General features: G+C 43.8%; 1 protein-coding gene across 1 annotated transcript in view; it reads left to right on the top strand.

The window, feature by feature from the left end:
* Positions 1–20,625, top strand: part of CLSTN2 (calsyntenin 2) — a 569,746-nt gene extending 549,121 nt beyond the window's left edge. The window contains exons 16-17 of the mRNA XM_088472076.1: positions 10,234–10,418; positions 20,413–20,625. Coding sequence (XP_088328202.1) covers positions 10,234–10,418; positions 20,413–20,625 — 398 coding nt within the window. The remainder of the gene's footprint in view (positions 1–10,233; positions 10,419–20,412) is intronic.
* The last annotated feature ends 1,807 nt before the right edge of the window (positions 20,626–22,432 follow it).

Raw genomic sequence — 22,432 nt, forward strand, 5'->3', positions numbered from 1 at the left:
CGACGCCATTTTCTCACTCGGCTGTGGACAGTGAAGAGGGAGAGTGGGAGTTAGGGCTGGCTGGGCTGTGTAGTGTAGTGTTGTGCTGCGCTGCGCTGCTGTTGTCCATAGGGGCTGTGTCCACTCCTCCAAAGTCCATAGGGGCTGGCTGTGTTGTGCTGTGCTGCTGTTGTCCATAGGGGCTGTGGGGGTCATTCAGACCCGCTCGCGAGTGCAAGACGCTCGCAAGTGGGTCAATGGTGCGCTACTGTGCATGCGCACGATAGAGGGAGCTCCGTCGTGCACATGCGCGAGACCCGGCTAGCGACGGGATAGCCGTCGCTCCGTGTCTCGCACCAAAGGGGGCGTGCTGTCGATGTTGATTGACAGCATGCCCCCTTTGGTGGGCGTGCCGGGGGCGTGGCCATCGCGACCATTATCATGGACGCTCGCTATAGCTGTGGGTGGTCAACCACAGCTATGCGAGCGTCCAAGAGGCCGCTCCATTTTCATGGAGGAGGGCCCTGATTCAGAGCGAGCACTCTGGTCAGAGCGTTCGGCTCTGAATCAGGCCCTGTGTCCACTCCTCCAAAGTCCATAGGGCCTGGATGTGTTGTGCTGTGCTGCTGTTGTCCATAGGGGCTGTGTCCACTCCTCCAAAGTCCATAGGGGCTGCCGGTGTTGTGCTGTGCTGCTGTTGTCCATAGGGGCTGTGTCCACTCCTCCAAACTCCATAGGGGCTAGCTGGACTGTGTTGTGCAGTCAGTTGTCCATAGGGGCTGTGTCCACTCCAAAGTCCTGTGCAGTGTCCCAGTCCTAAAGGGGTGCTGTAGTGTTGTCCAAGGGGTGCTCTGTCCATCAGGGGTGCAAAAAAAATAAATATTTTTTCTGTGTTTGTGAATTGTGTGCGCAGTAGCCGCACATGCATCAACAAAGTAGTGCAAGCGTGCGCCTGTGTCATAAGTAAAGGGCCGGCTGGCTTGACCATTAAAGGGTGCTGAAACCCCCAAAGTGCAGTCCAAACAAAATAAAAAAATATTTTCTGTGTTTGTGAATTGTGTGCACTGTGGCTGCACGTGCATCAACAAAGGAGCAGCGCCAAGCGTGCGCCTGTGTACCATAAGTAAAGGGCCGGCTGGCTTGTCCATTAAAGGATGCTGTAAGCCCCAAAGGGCACTCCAAACAAAATAAAAATATATATTTTTTTGTGTTTTTGAATTGTGTGCGCAGTAGCAGCACGTGCATCAACAAAGTAGTGCCAAGCGTGCGCCTGTGTCATAAGTAAAGGGCCGGCTGGCTTGTCCGTTAAAAGGTGCTGTTACCCCCAAAGGGCACTCCAAACAAAATAAAAAAATATATATTTTTGTGTTTGTGAATTGTGTGCGCAGTAGCCGCACATGCATCAACAAAGTAGCACGAAGCGTGCGCCTGTGTCATAAGTAATGGGCCGGCTGGCTTGACCATTAAAGGGTGCTGTAACCCCCAAAGTGCACTCCAAACAAAATAAAAAAATATATTTTATTGTGTTTGTGAATTGTGTGCGCAGTAGCCGCACGTGCATCAGCAAAGTAGTGCCAAGCGTGCGCCTGTGTCATAAGTAAAGGGCCGGCTGGCTTGTCCGTTAAAGGGTGCTGTTACCCCCAAAGGGCACTCCAAACAAAATTAAAAAATATTTTCTGTGTTTGTGAATTGTGTGCGCTGTAGCTGCACTTGCATCAACAAAGGAGCAGCGCCAAGCGTGCGTCTGTCTGTTAAAGGGTGGTGTAACCCCCAAAGTGCACTCCAACAAAAATAAAACATTTTCTTCTGTGTTTGTGAATTGTTTGCACTGTACGTGCATCCTCAAAGCAGCAGCGCCAAGCGTGCGTCTGTCTGTTAAAAGGTGGTGTAACCCCCAAAGTGCGCTCCACAAAGAATAAAAAATTCTTCTTTTTTTTCTGTCTTTGTGAATTGTGTGGGCTGTAGCTGCACGTGCTTCAACAAAGGAGCAGCGCCAAGCGTACGCCTGTGTCCCATAAGTAAAGAGCCGGCTGGCTCATTTTTTAAAGGGTGGTGTAACCCACAAAGTGCACTAGTCTCCAACAAAAATAAAAAATTATTTTCTGTGTTTGTGTGCGCCTTAGCCGCACGTATATATCAATATAACATAAATGGAGGACCAAACTTTCTCCAATAAAAATAAAATAGGGAAAGATCAAGAACCACTTCCTCCTAGTGCTGAAGCTGCTGCCACTAGTCATGACATAGACGATAACATGCCATCAACGTCGTCTGCCAAGGCCGATGCCCAATGTCATAGTAGAGGGCACATACAATCCCAAATGACAAAGTTCAGGAAAATGACCTTGAAAAAAACATTTAAATCATCTGAGGAGAAACGTAAACTTGCCAATATGCCATTTACGACACGGAGTGGCAAGGAACGGCTAAGGTCTTTCTCTATGTTCATGACTAGTGGTTCAGCTTCACATGACGATGGAAGCCCTCCTCCCGCTAAAAAAATCAAATGAGTTAAGCTGGCAAAAGCACAGCGAAGAACTGTGCATTCTAAGAAGATATCACAAATCCCGAAGGAGAGTCCAAGTGTGGTGGCGGTTGCGATGCCTGACCTTCCCAGCACTGGACGGGAAGAGGTGGCTCTTTCCACCATTTGCATGCCCCCTGCAAGTGCTGAAAGGAGCACCCACAGTCCACTTGCTGATATGCAAATTGAAGATGTCACTGTTGAAGTACAACAGGATGAGGATACTAGTGTAGCTGGCGCTGAGGAGGAAGTTGGCGAGGAGGATTCTGATGGTGATGTGGTTTGTTTAAATCAGGCTCTGGGGGATACAGTTGTTGTCCGTGGGATGAAAAAGCCCATCACGGTCATGCCTGGGCAGAAGACCAAACATTCCACCTCTTTGGTCTGGCAATATTTCTATCCAAATCCGGACAACAACTGTCTTGCCATATGTACCATATGTAAAGGTGAAATAAGTTGGGGTAGGGACGTTAACCACCTAGGAACATCCTCCCTTATATGGCACCTGCAGCGCATTCATAAAAAGTTACTGTCAAGTTCAGAAACTTTGGCTAAGACCGTAAGCAGTCCAGGGACACCTAAATCCCGTTGTCCTGTTGTATCCAAGTGCCTGCAAACCACACCGTCAACTCCCTCCTCATCAATTTCCTCCTTAGTCAGGATCGGAAGTAGTCCTGCAGGCCATGTCACTGGCATGACTGACTCTCCTATCCCGGATTCCTCCGGAGGATCCTGCATTGCTACGCCTCCTGCCGCTGCTGCTGCTGCTGCTGCCGGGAGTCGTTCATCATCCCAGAGAGGAAGTAGGAACACCACTACTTTTACTAAACAATTGACCCTCCAACAGTCCTTAGAGAGGAGGATGAAGTACGACAGCAGTCATCCTGAAGCAAAATGTATAACTGAGGCCTTGACTGCTATGTTGGTGTTAGACATGCGTCCGGTATCTGCCATTAGTGCAGTGGGATTTATACAATTGATGGAGGTAGTGTGTTCCAGGTTCCAAATCCCGTCTAGATTCCACTTCACTAGGCAGGCGGTACCGAGACTGTACAGAAACGTCAGAAAAAGTGTCCTCAGTGTCCTGAAAAATGCGGTTGTACCCAATGTCCACTTAACCATGGACATGTGGACAAGTGGAACAGGGCAGACTAAGGACTATATGACTGTGACAGCACACTGGGTAGATGTATCACCTTACGCAGCAATAACAGCAGTGTCACCAGTAGCAGCATCTCAGAAACGCCAGCTCGTTCCAAGGCAGGCTACGCTGTGTATCACCGGTTTCAGTAAGAGGCACAACGCCGACAACCTCTTAGAGAAACTGAGGGAAATCATCACCCTGTGGCTTACCCCACTTAGGCCCTCATTCAGAGCCGTACGCTCTGAGCAGAGCGCACGCTCTGAATGAGGGCCGGGCTCCATTTTCATGGAGCGTCCTCCTGGACGCTCGTATAGCTGTGGGTCACCACCCACAGGCTATACGAGCGTGCTTTGTGATGGCCGCCATGGTCGAGACCATCGCGACCATCGAAATTGCGAGCCGGAGCCTGCGGTTGAGGTTTTCAACCGCAAGCTCCGGAGTGATTTTGGCTCTATCAGAGCCAAAATCACTCCCACTGACATCACTAGTGATGTCAGTGGGCCGGCTTCTGACGGGAGGCGTTCCCGTGGGAACGCCCCCGTCAGGGAGGCACGCCCCCGGCACGCCCACCAAAGGGGGCGTGCTGTCAATCAACATTGACAGCACGCCCCCTTTGATCGGACACAACGAGCGAAGGACTTTCCTTCGCTCGTCGCGTCTGGCGCATGCGCACGACGGAGCTCCCTCCGTCGTGCGCATCCTCAGTGCATAACATCGACCCACTTGCGAGCGGACAGCCGCTCGCGAGTGGGTCTGAATCAGGCCCTTAGACTCTCCTGGGGATTTGTGATATCTCACAACGCCACCAATATTGTGCGGGCATTACATCTGGGCAAATTCCAGCACGTCCCATGTTTTGCTCACACAATAAACTTGGTGGTGCAGAATTTTCTGAAAAGCGACAGGGTGCATGCAGGAGATGCTTTGGGTGGCCCGAAATATTTCTGCCCACTTTTGACATTCAGCGACTGCGTGCCGAAGACTGGAGCGCCAGCAAACACTCTTGAACCTGCCCCGCCATCTCCTGAAGCAAGAGGTTGTGACGAGGTGGAACTCAACCCTCTATATGCTTCAGATGATGAAGGAGCAGCAAAAGGGCATTCAAGCCTATACATCCACTTATGACATAGGCAAAGGAGGGGGTATGCACCTGACTCAAGCGCAGTGGAGAATGATTTACGTGTTGTGCAAGGTTCTCCAGCCCTTCGAAATTGCCACACATGAAGTCAGTTCAGACACTGCCAGCTTGAATTAGGTCATTCCCCTCATCAGGCTTTTGCAGAAGCAGAAAAGAAAGTGAAGGAGGAGCTAAGACGGAGCGATTCCACTCGGCATGTGGGACTTGTGGATGAAGCCCTTCATTCGCTTTGCCAGGATTCCAGGGTGGTCAATCTGTTGAAATCAGACCACTACATTTTGGCCACCGTGCTCGATCCTAGGTTTAAAGCCTATGTGGTGTCTCTCCTTCCGGCCGACACAAGCCTGCAGAGGTGCAAAGACCTGCTGGTGAAAACATTGTCGGCTGAAGCGTAACGTGACACGTCAACAGCTCCTTCTTAATTTTCTCCTGCAACTGGGGCTGCCAGGAAAAAACGTAGGCATCCTAAGCAACCCGCTGGCGGTGATGCAGTGCAGGCAGGAACAAGTTTGGACATCTTGTCCAGACTGAAGGACCTGGCAACAATTTCTGACATGTCTACTGTCACTGCATATGACACTGTCACCATTGACAGAATGGTGGAGGATTACATCGGTGACAGCATCCAAGTAGGCATGTCAGACAGTCCATACCTGTACTGGCAGGAAAAAGAGGCAATTTGGAGGCCCCTGTACAAACTGGCTCCATTTTACTTGAGTTGCCCCCCCCCCTCCAGTGTGTACTCCGAAAGAGTGTTTAGTGCAGCAGGGAACCTTGTCAGCGAAAGGCGTAGGAGGTTGCTTCCACAAAATGTGGAGAAGATGATGTTCATAAAAATGAATTACCAACTCTTCCAGGAAGACCAGCCTCCAGAACGTACAGAGGGACCTGTGGTGGTGGATTCCAGCGGGGATGAGTTAATAGTCTGTGAGGATGAGGATGTACACAACACTGAAGAGGGTGAGGAATCGGTGGATGAGGAGGATGAGGACGACATCTTGCCTCCGTAGAGCCAGTTTGTGCATATATATATTTACTCATATATATATATATATATATATATATATATTTATATATATATATATTTTAGGGGTGTGCACCGGCCACTTTTCGTGTTTTGTGTTCTGGTTTTGGATCTGGATCTTTCTTCGTGTTTTGGATCTGGATTGGTCTTGCCAAAACCACCCTTCCGTGTTTTGGGTTCTGGGTTTTGTGTTTTGGATCTGTATTTTTTTTTAAAAAAGCATAAAAACAGCTAAAATCACAGAATGTGTTGATTTTTCTGCTCCTATGCTATTATTAACCTCAAAAACCTTAATTTCCACTCATTTCCAGTCTATTCTGAACACCTCACACCTCACAATAGTGTTTTTTTGTTCAAAAGGTTGCACCGAGGTAGATGGATGACTATGCTAAGCGACACGAGTGGGCGGCACAAACACGTGGTTCATCTAGGAGTGACACTGCAGTGGCAGACAGGATGGCAGTTTGAAAACTAGGCCGCAAACAGTACATAATGCAAAGAAAAAAAAGAGGTGCAAGATGGAATTGTCCTTGGGCCCTCCCACCCACCCTTATGTTGTATAAACAGGACATGCACACTTTAACAAACCAATCATTTAAGCACCAGGGTCTGCCACACGACAGTGGCTGAAATGATTGGTTCATTTGGGCCCCCACAAAACAAGCTGGCAATTAATCTGTCCCTGCACAAACTGGCTCTACGGAGGCAAGATGTCCTCATCCTCCTCATTCACCAATTCCTTACCCTCTTCAGTGTTGTGTACATCCTCATCCTCACAGAGTATTAATTCGTCCCCGCTGGAATCCACCACCACAGGTCCCTCTGTACTTTATGGAGGCTGGTCTCCCTGGAAGAGTTGAAAATTCATTTTTATGAACAACATCTTCTCCACATTTTGTGGAAGCAACCTCCTATGCCTTTTGTTGACAAGGTTCCCTGCTGCACTAAACACTCTTTCGGAGTACACACTGGATGGGGGGGGGCAACTCAGGTAAAATAGATCCAGTTTGTACAGGCGCCTCCAAATTGCCTCTTTTCCTGCCAGTACATGTACGGACTGTCTGACATGCCTACTTGGATGCTGTCACCGATGTAATCCTTTAACAGACAGACGCACGCTTGTCGCTGCTGCTTTGAGGATGCAGGTGCGGCTATAGCCCACACAATTCACAAAGACAGAAACAAAAAGAAGAATTTTTTATTTTTTGTGGAGCGCACTTTGGGGGTTACACCACCCTTTAACAGACAGACACATGCTTGTTGCTTCTTCTTTGAGGACAGTATCATATGCAGTGACAGTAGACTTGTCAGAAATTGTTGGCACGTCCTTCAGTCCGGACCAGATGTCCAAACCGGCCCTTGACTTATGACACAGGCGCACACTTGGCGCTACTACTGTGTTGATGCACGTGCGGCTACATCGCACACAAGTCACAAACACATAAAAAAAATGTTTTTTATTTTTTGGAGCACTTTGAGGGTTACACCACCCTTCAACAGACAGACGCACGCTTGTCGCTGCTGCTTTGAGGTTGCAGGTGTGGCTACAGCCCACACAATTCACAAAGAGAAAAAAAAATAAGAATTTTTTTATTGTTTGTGGAGCGCACTTTGAGGGTTACACCACCCTTTAACAGACAGACGCACGCTTGTCGCTGCTGCTTTGAGGATGCAGGTGGAATCTAGATGGGATTTGGAACCGGGGACACACTACCTCCATCAATTGTCTAAATCCCACTGCACTAATGGCGGATACCGGATGCACGTCTAACACCAACATAGCAGTCACGGCCTAAGTTATATGTTTTGCTTCAGGATGACTGCTGTCGTACTTCATTCTCCTCGCTAGGGACTGTTGGAGGGTCAATTGTTTAGTAAAAGTAGTGGTGTTCCTACGTCCTCTCTGGGATGATTAACAACTCCAAGCAGCAGCAACAGCACTAGGAGGAAGTGGTTCTTGATCTTTCCCTATTTTATTTTTATCGGAGAAAGTTTGGTCCTCCATTTATGTTATATTGATATATACGTGCGGCTAAGGCGCACACAAACACAGGAAATAATTTTTTAATTTTGTTGGACACTGGTGCACTTTGTGGATTACACCACCCTTTAAGAAATGAGCCAGCTGGCCCTTTACTTATGGGACACAGGCGCACGCTTGGCGCTGCTCCTTTGTTGATGCACGTGCAGCCACAGTGCACACAATTCACAAACACAGAAAATATTTTTTTATTTTGTTTGGAGTGCACTTTGGGGGCTACAACACCCTTTAACTTCAAGCCAGCTGGCCCTTTACTTATGACACAGACTCACGCTTGGCACTACTTTGTTGATGCAAGTGCTGCTACTGCACACACAATTCACAAACACACACAAAAAAAAAAAATTTTTTTTTGGAGTGCCCTTTGAGGGTTACAGCACCCTTTATCGGTCAAGCCAGCCGGCCGTTTACTTATGACACAGGCGCACGCTTGGCACTACTTTGTTGATGCACGTGCTGCTACTGCGCACACAACTCACAAACACAAAAAAATATATATTTTTATTTATTTTGAAGTGCACTTTGGGGGTTACAGCACCCTTTAACAGTCATGCCAGCCAGCCCTTTTACCTATGACACAGGCTTACGCTTGGTGCTACTTTGTTGATGCACGTGCGGCTACTGCGCACACAATTCACAAACACAAAAAAATATATATTTTTATTTTGTTTGGAGTGCCCTTTGGGGGTTACAGTACCCTTTAATGGACAAGCCAGCCGGCCCTTTACTTATGGGACACAGGCGCACGCTTGGCGCTGCTCCTTTGTTGATGCACGTGCAGCCACAGTGCACACAATTCACAAACACAGAAAATATTTTTTTATTTTGTTTGGAGTGCACTTTCGGGGTTACAGCACCCTTTAACGGTCAAGCCAGCCGGCCCTTTACTTATGACACAAGCGCACGCTTGGCACTACTTTGTTGATGCACGTGCGGCTACTGCGCACACAATTCACAAACACAGAATTTTTTTTTTATTTTTTTTGCACTTGGGGAGAGCACCCCTGATGGACAGAGCACCCCCTGGACAACACTACAGCACCCATTTAGGACTGGGACACTGCACAGGACCTTGGAGTGGACACAGCCCCTATGGACAACTGACTGCACAACACAGTCCAACCAGCCCCTATGGACTTTGGAGGAGTGGACACAGCCCCTATGGACAATAGCAGCACAGCACAACACAGCCAGCCCCTATGGACTTTGGAGGAGTGGACACAGCCCCTATGGACAACAGCAGCACAGCACAACAGCGCCAGCCCCTATGGACTTTGGAGGAGTGGACACAGCCCCTATGGACAACAGCAGCACTGCACAACACAGCCAGCCCATATGGACTTTGGAGGAGTGGACACACCCCCTATGGACAACAGCAGCACAGCACAGCAAAGCACAGCACAACAGTACACTACACAGCCCAGCCAGCCCTAACTCCCACCCTACCTTTTCACTGTCCATAGCCGAGTGAGAAAATGGCGCCGACGCGGGTACCTTATATGGAATCCAAAACCCGCGAGACCCGGAAGGCGGGATGATGACTTTTTGCCTCGATTTCAGATCCGAGTCAGGCGGGAAAAGTTGAGCCAGACTCGGATCGGCCTCGGATCGGGGGGGCCCGGGGGGGTTCGGATTTCAGAAATCTGAACCCGCTCACCCCTAATATATATATATATATTATCTATCACTTCTCCGGTGCAGAGTCCTCTTTGTTTGTTTGTATCTCACTAAAATCATCACTATTTGACTCCATTTTCTCATACATTAATGTTTCAAACACTTAAACCTACCTTGACAAATGTTCTATAGAATAGTGAAAACTGCATCAAAATATATACAGTGGTTTTCGAGATTAGCCCAAACAAATTGGCAGATGCCTACCAGGGACTTCATTTTATAATACATGTATAGATAAAGCATATTTTCCATAGAAATTTATATGATTTTTTTTTTTTTTTTAGAAAATTGCAGCTAGAATGCTTTGTTCTTCTAGACTGAAATCTTCCTGCTCTTCTTTACTTCCAATCTGTCAGTTTGTGTGCCTGATCTATAGATTGCATTAATAAATCCACATGGGCTCCCAGATTTATGGAAGTACCGTAAGTGCGGCATATATCTACGCAGCACCCACCACAGTATTTGTGTATATCAGTTTTCCATGTCATAAACTTTGAAAAGAACATTTTTTTTATTGACCTTTTCCATCAGGGAATTAAAGGTTTAGGAGAATTCTAAACTCCCCTAAAAGCAGTTATAGGCTGAAGTAAATTAATAGTCAATGCAGCTGGATAGGAAATATATTGAATTTACTACAGTTTATTGAGCTTGTGTACATACAATATTTAGAGTTAATAAAGTAGTAATCTCATTAATTATTCTCCAGTTTCTCCAGGTGCTACAACAATTGTCCTGGTGGCGTGTATCAGTATATTGGTCATTATTGTCGTCCTGGGAATTCTCAGATTGCGAGTAGTTCACCAACAGGATTTTCCAGAAAAAGAGGCAACAAAAGACACTGAAATGGATTGGGATGAAGCTGCTTTAACTATCACAGTAAATCCCATGGAGGTATAAGTAGTGGCCCTTTTAAGTTTAGTCAATATTTTTTTATTATATACCTGTAATAATAAAATATAATTTATTATTTACATTATTATTACTATTAACATGCTGCTGTTTTTTATGTTAATGTATAAATCAGTATAGAATCAATTTATATTAACTACCATAAATATTAATTTTGTAAGAATATATTTAGGTCATATTATTTTGAATCAATATATTTTAAAAGCAAAATAATGATAGATGCAAATGCTATTATCTTAGATTTTATTGGATATTTTGCAAATATTAGCATTTTTTTACATATTTACAGACACTAACGATGCAAACTGACGGTGTAAAAACAGTAGTAAATTATTTCAATAAATTGCACTACTCCCTAAATACTGTAATAGCAGCGCGCCTGCACAAAACTGTTTTTTAAGTCTGAATTCCAGGTACTATCTCAACTTATCTCAAGACATTCACCTCATTACCTTATTCAGTGTGACAGTCTGCTTAAAAAAATGTGCTATGTATATACATACAGTATATATATATATATATATATATATATATATATATATATGTGTGTGTGTGTGTGTATTAGGCAGAGCCGGCCCTAGCCTATTTGGTGCCCTAGGCAAGATTTTGGCTGGTGCCCCCATCAGATAATCCCGGGCTCTCCCCTCACAGCACCCCTCTCCCCTCACAGCACACTGCTGTAACTAAAGAAAGAAGGGACAGAGTTTAGGGGAAAGTCCTTTATACCACCACCTCAGAATGCATTCTATGGGGCACATTCTCCACTCACAGCACCACAGGCTCTCCCTTCACAGTACCTCTCACCCAACACAGTATCTCTCACCCAGGACCTCTCTCCTAATACAGTACCCCTCACCCAGCACATCACTCCTCAATTAGCACCCTCCATAGCACAGATTACAGCACAGCGTCCCTCACCATGCACTCTCCCAGCACAGCACCATGCTCATAGCAGTGTCATATCGACCTGGGCTCCCATTAACAATATGTCTTCCTCTCCCCCCAATAGCAGTGTCATTAGCATCCTGAGCCACCACTCCCAGGGTCAGCCCTAGCCAAATTTTTTTCGTAAGCAAATATATTAACTGGCACCACTAGGTGTATTGTTCGCGCACCCAAAAAGATTTAGGGGGCATGATCTTGTGAGTAAAGCCAGACCCACAAGCCATTTTTGTCATGCTGGATGCATGCCCAGCAATCCTGGAGCTGTTGGCCATGCTTCCAGTCCCTCTCCAGTGAATAGATGCGGCACAGCATTTATTCACCCCTTGCTCAAAGCAGCTACCCGGCTTTTTTTGTTTACTGAGGATAGATATGGCTACTATGTAGGTGTATGGAAGTCACCCATTGTCACACACACATCATTAATTGTCTCACATACCAACAGCAGTCACCCATTCTCTCTCACACACAGCAGTCACCCATTCTCTCTCACACACAGCAGTCACCCATTCTCTCTCACACACAGCAGTCACCCATTCTCTCTCACACACAGCAGTCACCCATTCTCTCTCACACACAGCAGTCACCCATTCTCTCTCTCACACACAGCAGTCACCCATTCTCTCTCACACACAGCAATCACCCATTCTCTCTCACACACAGCAGTCACCCATTCTCTCTCACACACAGCAGTCACCCATTCTCTCACACACACAGCAGTCACCCATTCTATCTCACACACAGCAGTCACCCATTCTCTCTCACACACAGCAGTCACCCATTCTCTCTCACACACAGCCGTCACCCATTCTCTCTCACAAACAGCAGTCACCCATTCTCTCTCACACACAGCAGTCACCCATTATCTCTCACACACAGCAGTCACCCATTCTCTCTCACACACAGCAGTCACCCATTCTCTCTCACACACAGCAGTCACCCATTCTCTCTCACACACAGCAGTCACCCATTCTCTCTCACACACAGCAGTCACCCATTCTCTCTCACACACAGAAGTCACCCATTCTCTCTCACACACAGCAGTCACCCATTCTCTCTCACACACAGCAGTCACCCATTCTCTCTCACACACAGCAGTCACCCATTCTCTCTCACACACAGCAGTCACCCATTCTCTCTCACACACAGCAGTCACCCATTCTCTCTCACACACAGAAGTCACCCATTCTCTCTCACACACAGCAGTCACCCATTCTCTCTCACACACAGCTGTCACCCATTCTCTCTCACACACAGCAGTCACCCATTCTCTCTCTCACACACACCAGTCACCCATTCTCTCTCACACACAGCAGTCACCCATTCTATCTCTCACACACACCAGTCACCCATTCTCTCTCACACACACCAGTCACCCATTCTCTCTCACACACAGCAGTCACCCATTCTCTCTCACACACAGCAGTCACCCATTCTCTCTCACACACAGCAGTCACCCATTCTTGCACTTGCCTAGGGCCTCCCTATATATACACATCTCTGTGTCAATTAATCAGTTGGTACCAAAATAAATTTCCTGTATTACAGCTTACCAAGCATCATCTACAAGAGATAATGTCATAATCAGGATGTAGTATTGGATAGGCACGCACAGCACTGTATTACACACTGACTATGTGTTTGAAGCTGCACACTTGTGTCAATGTCAGCGCTGTCCCAGACTAGTGATTCCATGACTTTAGTAGCAGGCTCTGTTTAAAAGAGGGGTCTCTGTATTACAAACTGAGTGTCCATTTTAAGGCGAGTACTTGCAGCAATGTCAGCGCTATCGGCGCTTTTGTGGCTGTCAGCTCCGGGGGGGGGTTACAATGGGATCTCTGGTGCATGCCCAGTGGAGCCGCTCAATACGCTAGTTGTGCTATGCCATGGCATATGGAGGATCATAGCACTGCGCATGCCCAGTGGGTTGGGAGTCACACACAGTGAAAGGAGGATAGCAAACAAATAGTACCAGCGCTCAATTAGAAATATGAACACATTAATTATACATCATATTTTATTCAAAGCAATATAAAATATGCATAAAAAATACATAAATAATAAAACAAATGTGAAAAAGAATTATATAAAAAATAGCATGCTGAGCAGCATATGAATATTAAGGTGATTCACCATATAGGCTGCATATAGTCTAGTAAATGGATAAGTCTAGCAATTGAATAATCCGCATTGTCTCACTGCAGCCACAGTATTGGTTTCTTATACCACAATGTTCTTAGGAGACTTAGAATCCCAAAATGTTTAATGGTGAGAAGGGATGTGCACTCCCAGTTGAAGTTATAATTACAAGTTCCAGTGTCCTAAATCATGCGGGGTCTTGTTTTAGCAATGCTCTCAGAGCTGTCGCAAATGGATAATCCCCCTGGGCACGGTTCCTGGTCCAAAGTGGCAATCTCCAGTAATCGGTAATCTCACCAAAGTGTAGGGAAATAAGTAGACTCCCAGCGGTTAAGGTGGTCACCTATAAGGCAAGTTCTGATGCGTTTCGCTGCGTGGAGCCGCAGCTTTATCAAAAGAAGTGTTGCTCTGGCATAATGCCCTTTTTATTCCAGTTAACCAAGATGTCAGCTGATTGACAGCTGATCTGTATTAATATTCAGTATAAAATACAACAAATCAATACAGCCAATATATATCAAAAGAAAAATTAAATTAATCATATTCATAGCAGGCAAACCTAATTACTAAACATATATTTTGTACCAATCTAATGCTTAGAATAACGTTAATTATTTGTAACACTCACCAGCTGTTGCTGGATCTCCATCCGGAGTAGTAACGTGAAAATGATCTAAGTTCCGTCCACGTGATTGAAACAAACATCACATGGAACCCACAAGACAGAGAGTTAATCCCACTAAAGCTGCCAACATATTGCTGGTCTGGCTCCCGTCCACGTGATGTAAACAAACACCACGTGGTCGGCCTGTAATATGAAGACTAGCCGACGTGAAATCACGTCTTGCGATATGACATGATAATCAAATTCCGCTGAGAAAACACAGCACCTACGTAGATACCGCCCACATGATGTAAACAAAAACACCACATGGAAGAGCCCACACAGGCACAATGTCTACCCAGTGGAAGGAACAAATCAAATATCTTATCTTATCATTCAACTAGCTTCCCACAATTGTATTAAAAATAGGTTAACGATGGTTCCAAACTATAAACAAAATGTATAATATTATATCAATGACCTTCTTGTATCAATAATAAGATAGCTATAGAGATACATAAACAGAGACAGTTGCCTATATCTTTAGACACGTAACCAGCCAAGAGCATATTCCAGTCTATATGAATAATTTATTATATTAAAATAATTTGTGATATAATCAAACGCGCCTGATCATATTGAATAGAAACATTTTTATATGAAAAAAAAATTCTTGCATCCTATACACAACATCTCCAGTTCAACCAACAGGCACTACAAATAAACCACCTCTAGTCAGCCACATAGTGAAGAGTATACTTACCCAACCCCTGTCTGGATACCAACCATCGGGATGCCGCTGTCAGTAGTCTGATAGGAGGCATCCCGACAGCCAGCATTACATACCCATTCCTCCAAAAAGATGTGCACACTTAGTCCAGTAGGGTCTATTAAAATGTGGTGGGTGGTGGTAGTGAAGTCAGTTGGCTCCTTTAGGGTGCCACTCTGTAATGTCTGCGAGACTACATCTCCCTTATTCACCTGTGGTGTAAACCAACCTTTCTCTCCCTCATCTGTTGGTAATGAATCAGTATCTGTGACTATGGTGGTGAGTGAGCCCTTTAAGGTGGCTACTGTCCGTATAGTACCTTGTACCTACGTCACCTGACAGAATCATCTCACTGCCACTGTGGGCTATCTGTGCTATGAAGAGGGGAGTCAGGAAACCTGTGAGAAGAGGTCCTTTACCATATGGGAAGATATCGTACGTCACCCCTGCACAGTATATATTGTATACAACACATCAATGTCTGTTATAAGCAGTCTCCAGCCGCGGTATACCGCACTGTGACATACCCGTATCTTTTGTAGTTAATCCGGCAGTCCTCTCAAGTCCCACGGCATTGGTGTTAATGGAGCCGAGAACAGGAGTTTCCTTCTGGTGCCAGGTGTTTAGACCTTCACCCTCACCTGCTAACTCGTGCTCGTTGGTAGTTAACGGCGGGTGCCGACCCCTGAAGCCGCTGGCTGATGGCCATCGTCACTTGCTAACAGCCGGTTAACGTGGTCTACAATGAGTTCCTAAGTTCCTGTGTGATGTCAATGTCACATGCCAGGATGTAGTCAGCATCCCAGCGTGTGGGATGCCTACGATCAAAATACCGGTGCCAGAATCCCAACAGCATCGGGATCCCGGCTCCTGAATCCCAACTGCCGAGATCCCGAAAGTAAGTATCAGGGGAGGGGTAAGGGTTAGTGGTAGGATACTTACCTAATGGTGTCGGGATTCTGACTGTCGAGATGCCGCTGTTGGTATCCTGACTGGGTTTCCATACCCTACCCATCATAATCTGTGTAGCAAATTTTCAGTAATAGCATCAAAAATTTAGTAGACAATAAAGATCCATCAGCGAACCACCTAGGGGCAATAAACCACTCTGTTATCTATTACAAAGTATATCAAGGCTGCAAAAATCCTCATATTCTTCACACACCGGCACCAGGCGTTCCAGCCTGGAACGCAAGTTGGAAGTTGCTACTGAATCTGCGAACATGATTCAATGTTCAACAATATGTTCCCTAGTCATCTATGTACAACAAAGTGAAGACAATAGAACCAACCACTCAGAAAGCTACCATTTGCCGGGGGTCATCTCATGATTAATAAAGGCACAGATAGGGAAACCCAGACTTGAATAACAGCATCATATGAAAACAAATATATATATATATATATATATATATATATAAAGGGTCCTCAGTGATGCGGCACTCCAAGCGAATAAACACAGCATAGACAAGGCTTAGAAAAAGTCAACGTTTCAATACCAAGAAAAGGAAAAAACATCCTACCTTATATGTGCTCACCTAAGTATATTTTTTTGCATCCTTTGTCAGGACGTAAATACCACATTCGACATAGACTTACCTGTAACTCTTCGTTTGTCGTTTATCAGATAATATGCCCTTGTGGCCTATCATATATAGGCAAGACTGAGAGAACATTTAAAGAGCGCATGGCAGCTCATAGAAGTGCCATTAGGTCAGCTCTTAATAATGGTTGTAATGAACAACCTGTGGCAAAACATTTTGCCTTGGCACGCCACCCTTTGTCTGCCCTCAAATACAGAATGATAGACCATATCCCAATATCTATGCGGGGAGGAGATAGATCCCATAAATTAATACAATGTGAAACTCGATGGATACATCGTTTGGGCACAATGTCACCCAGGGGTCTAAATGAGCAATTGAGCCTAGGATCTCTCCTTTGAGTTGTGATGTTTAATAGACAGTCTCTGATGTTTTTAAATTTTGATACTATTATATATATGGAATTTATTATCCTTAAATATGTGTAAAGCATTACATCTGTATCTGCAGACATGCCGCTAGCCTTTTCTTGTTACGTGATGTACTATATGCCTTCTGACCATGTGTATGTTTATCTCATAGCACTGTTTTGTAGTCTGCGCTAGTTTGTTTATATGTTACTATGGTGATGGCATTTGTTTAGTAGAGTCATGTGACGCTGTGACGTCACTGGTCAGCGCCGCTGGGTGGGTGTGGATCCCTGCTCCAGTGAGGCTGTTTAGTCACTTAGGTGAGCACATATAAGGTAGGATGTTTTTTGTATATGTATGTATGTCCTGATGAAAATACCCTTTTCTTGGTATTGAAACGTTGACTTTTTCTAAGCCTTGTCTATGCTGTGTTTATTCGCTTGGAGTGCCGCATCACTGAGGACCCTATTCACATTCATTACTCATGCAGGCAACCAGCTAAGTAATTTATTTATACAGAGAGTGCCGGATCCTATGCTCCGTATATATATATATATATATATATATATATATGGAGAAAGTGAAGCTGATAAAAAAGCGACCAATGTGCTAATAAATACTTTGATAAGGTGCTACATGAATCATTACAATAAATAAATAAATAATGTGCAAGTATGCAAGACTGAGATAGTATGTGCAATAAACGCAAGTGAATATGATATCAAAGTGTTATGAAGTGCATATAGTATTATATGAATGACAAATATAAATATAATTAAAAAAGAGTAATTTATTACAAATAACAGCTGACCCTAACATATAGGGCAGTACAATAATTAATTTAATCTAAAAATAAAGAAATGCAAATAAAAATTAAAAGGGTAGGGATAAAGAATGGAGGACTTATCTGGATCACAAATAGGTAAGTTCATGTAAGGCTGGAACCAGGAGTCCCCAACGCGTTTCGTCCATATGGTGGACTTCTTCAAGGGATGTAACACTCCTGTCAGGGACCTGATATATATACTCCTTAAATCAGGATGATGGGAGGTGCTTAGAATTAATTATGACCACTTCCGGTTTTCACTAATAAAAAGTCATTCAAACATCGTGACTAATACATAGCCAAGGTAAAGTTCATTTATGTAAGTAGATCGCTTCCACAGTATATGATTTTAGATGCTAGAACTCATTTTTCGGTGTTATTTGCGGAGTAAACCTGGTCATCACATGATGTCTGCTTTGTCACTTCCGCCCTGCTTGATGCAGTCTCTCGCGTCACTTCCGCCCATGCACTCGTGTTTCACCACTCGTCTGTGGTGGATCATAATCTGGTGTCCGCTGTGTCATTTCTGCCCAGCTGCGTTTAGCCTCTCACGTCACTTCCGCCCATATGTGTAGATGTTGTCATGTCGTTAGCGGCCATGTTGCTACACTTTATTTGATTTGAGACGGCGGACATCTTGGTACTCCATTTTATATCAACATTACGGCTATTTAAGCTTTCAAACATGCGATTTTCACGGGAGATGTCTCGCTGTATTTTGTATATAAAACATCTATTGGTACCTACATAATATAATAGAAAGTAATATTACTATTATGTTCATGGGTACAGGTTAGTCAATATTCCCGTATACTGATAGTGTGTTATTTTACATTGTTCATAAGTATTATCAAATGCACAAAATAAATAATTAATTACTCGAGAAGTACTAATAATATAAATTAAAACATAAATAGTTGTCAGTAAAAAACAAGATGGTATTATATCATATATTACTATTTTCTAAAAATTGGAAAAAGGAGGTACAGTACATGAAATCTAATAATTAATATTTCCATGAATACAGTTATAAATATATATTTTAAAAATGTAAGAAAATCTTTTTTCTTTTTAAAAAAACATATATATTTTCCACATCGAATAGTGGGATCTCTGGAGGATTCCAATAAAGACCTTTTATGTTGGATTTCATTACAAAGATCCTCTGTCCTCAGTGTCTTGAATGTAATTACCATCAGACTCCACCTACAATAGGCGGTACAAAGGAGGAAACCCGGCCAGTAATAATGCAGGTGTTACTGACAGCCGGCAACAGCCTCTCTGATAGGAGCTACTGCAGAGCACTTTTCTCTGGCTCCTGTCTGCACAGCTTGTCCCTTGTAGTGGTGCTCCCGGCAGCCAAGGAGTCGGGCGCTCCACTGATATTATGCATTGCACCGGCCGCCTGCCTGTCATAAGGTTTGACAGGTGCAACGGCAGTAACAGAGGACACAACACTAGCAGCAGTCGGGGAGAGCGCCGCTCTAGCCTGGCGTCTCCCTGCAATGCATCCCCTTGCTGAGTGGGTTGCTCCGGCCCTGCTTGGGTTGCCCCTAGGCAGTCCAGGTGCCCCTAGGCATTTGCCTATTATACCTATGCCTGGGGCCGGCCCTGGTATTAGGAGGATCAGGCTGGATATGGAGTGATTTTGGCATTTCATGTTGGACAGGGCTTCAATAATGCTCCTAATTCTGCATCCAAATGCAAAACTTATTTTTTTTTTTACTGAATGAACTATACTTATGTAATTCAAAAGATGGACATTGAAATACAGACAACTCCATCTCCAATTTCCCCAATGTCATCCCGTCATCCAGAAGAAATGTTATTATTATAAAGAGGTTGGTCCAAAACTGACAGTAGATATATATTTGAAGGATATTGTAAAACGATTCTGCTCTCTTGAACATAAAATAAGCATAATGCAAGTGAATGTGCGTTTGTCTCAAATAAGACCATAATCACAAACATATGGAGTACAGTATATTCACATTTACTGTTCATAGTCCCTGTCTGTACTGTCTCTTTACTGGAAGTACTCATGGACAGGCCCTCCAGCCTCTTGTATCCCACCTTGCACAATTTTTTCTCGAGTGTGCTCCCACTTTAAGTCAGTGACTCTGTCTGCCCTTCCCGGGGCACAGAGTCATCCAGTGCTACTGTCTATAACTGTCACTCACTGTGTTATTATCTTGCTGTTGATTTTCCTCCTTGTACAGTACAGTGCTGTCTGTTTGAACCTTTTTATATTCTATTGTTTGTTTATGCCATTGTAATTTTCCCTGTATGGTACCAAAGATACTTGGTGGCACCATATAGATAAAAAATATAATAATGACTATACAGTGTATATTTTTCTTTTCATATGGTTTTAATATGTATCCAAAATACATAAAAATCACATTGATGTAAATTTGCTGTAAGAATATTCTTGAAGGACAACCATGTCTTCTATTAATGTGTTATCTGTTGTAGGGTTCTTCAAGCTGAGTAAAACAACATGCTGTCAGATATAATAATTAGATATAAGGTTTACTCCTTTGTAGTTACAAGGACAAAAAAAAGTGTTCTTCTAAAACTGACAGTATCCAGGAATAAAGCCTACTGACCTTATTCTACGTTGCACATTATAAAACCAGCATTGATCCCTAAACATCTTTGTTCTTTGCTCATAGCTTACATCATGATCACGCTGTTTGTGTGCATGATAGTCTGTGTAACAATCTTCTCTGTTCTCTGTAGAAATATGAAACAAATGTCCCTGGAGAAAATGAAAGTGAAGAAGAGGAAGAGGGTGAAGAGGAGGATGACGATGAAGAAGAGGAGGAGGAGAGCACAAGTGGTGATTCTGATGATAGTGATGAGGAAGATGTTGAACACCAGGCTAAGTTAAGGCAGCACAGCGCAGCACAAAGAGGGCACCTGGAATGGAATCAATTAACACTTACGTACTAATACTTTCTTCTTCCTATTCTTCCTTTTGTAAACACAAATCTTACTTATTTCAGAAGCAAGTTAGTTAAAGATGCTGGATTAAGTGACAGGATAATCGATGAGAGCTAGGACTCTGTCCAATTGCTCACATACCATAGCCTAAAAGCAAAACTTGGTTTGTTGTATGCTAAGTTTTGATGCCAGCAAGAGGTTTTCTTAGAACATTAGTTGTGACAGTAATGATATACCGGCTCCCTGTGGTTAACAAGAGCAGAGGGAGACGTCAGCTGCCCAAGAGAGGATTTTTTTATTTACAAAGCAATTTGAACCCATTTGCTCTCTTGAGGGGTCTGCAGCTCATAAATTAAGACAGTGCTGAGGGAATCTAAATTAGAACATGGAAAGGTTCTCCTGTCACTCTGTAGCATTTATTGAAGTATTGAAGATGGAACACGGGAAGGGTGTGATCAAAAGTTGTAGAGATTATGATGGTAAAAAGATGTTACTATAACGGAGAAGAAAAGGTAACAATATACTGGTAATACATAGGGCATCACTTTTTCACCCTGCATTTACCTGCTGCTGGTAACAGAGAGTGGATACTTTTCACTAACAGTAATCTATGTGTCAGAGGACATTGCGGGGAGATGCAGTATGTATCAGGGGTTTCAGTTGTATACCTACACTTGGAGTAGGCAGTGAAAGCTACAGTCAGAGGCTGGATTCAGTTAGCCTCAATACTTTACTGGGTGAGTAAAAGGGTTGAAGCCTCGGACTTTTATGCCTGGAGCTATTCAATAACAAATAAAAGATAAAGCAACCACAGATTCTGTTAGTATGAATAAAAATCACTCAAACCAGTAGCAACAATATGTATAGTAAAAATGAATTGTATCTTTATTAAGACAAAGCAACCAATATTCAATAACAAGCCCTTTTCCTTGCGCGGTAAATCCATGGCTAAAATGTGTTAACTCATAGATTCCGGCATAAGTATCCAGAGCTATAGGTTAACGCGTTTGTAGCAGCTTCGATAAGGACAAAGAGTTCTACTTAACGCAGATTTCTGTTCAAGCGTGTGAACAGAAATCCGCATTGAGTGCAGTCTGCGGGCTCCAATTGAATAGCCCTGGAAACTGTTACAAGCCTGCAATAATTAGCACGGCTAATTGATTCCGGCCTATAGTGTTGCTTCAGTTGTCATTTCGCTTGGAACTGTTCCAAAGTGTTACCAAAATCATTACTGTCAGAATGTTGACATTGTCACTTGTTTTTGCTAATTATTCTAGAAGCATTCAAAATGACTACATTAAAAAGTTCAAAATGCCTAAATATCTTAGGCTCAAACCAACATATCTATGTAATATATTTGTCTTGAGGAAAGAGAAAACTATTGGGTAGATTTACTAATCCTTATAAAAAGGGAAAGTTGAGGAATTACGCATAGCAACCAATCACATTCTTGCTGTTGTTTATCTAGTTAATTCTAGAACATTATAACTAGAATATTAATGGATAATGTGGCTATACTTCCTTTTTGTACATGCTTTAGTAAATCTACCCCAATATTGTTGGACTATTATTGCTGATTAAACAAGAGTGGCACTGTGGCTGTTTGATGCATCATACTAAACTATTTTCTATGCTATAGGTGCTTTATGGCTAGACATGGGTAATTTATCCACTGACTAAAAGCCTCTCTAGAGACAGCAATTGCACTAGTAAATATATACAAAACACCAATTAAAACAGTCATTAATTTCTCATGAAAAAACACCACGACATTTCATAAACATAAAATGTACAGTAATTATGATTGGTTGATTTA

The sequence above is a fragment of the Taudactylus pleione genome, unplaced genomic scaffold (assembly GCF_031769625.1).
Source record: "Taudactylus pleione unplaced genomic scaffold, aTauple2 ptg000120l, whole genome shotgun sequence".
NCBI classification, from domain to species: domain Eukaryota; kingdom Metazoa; phylum Chordata; class Amphibia; order Anura; family Myobatrachidae; genus Taudactylus; species Taudactylus pleione.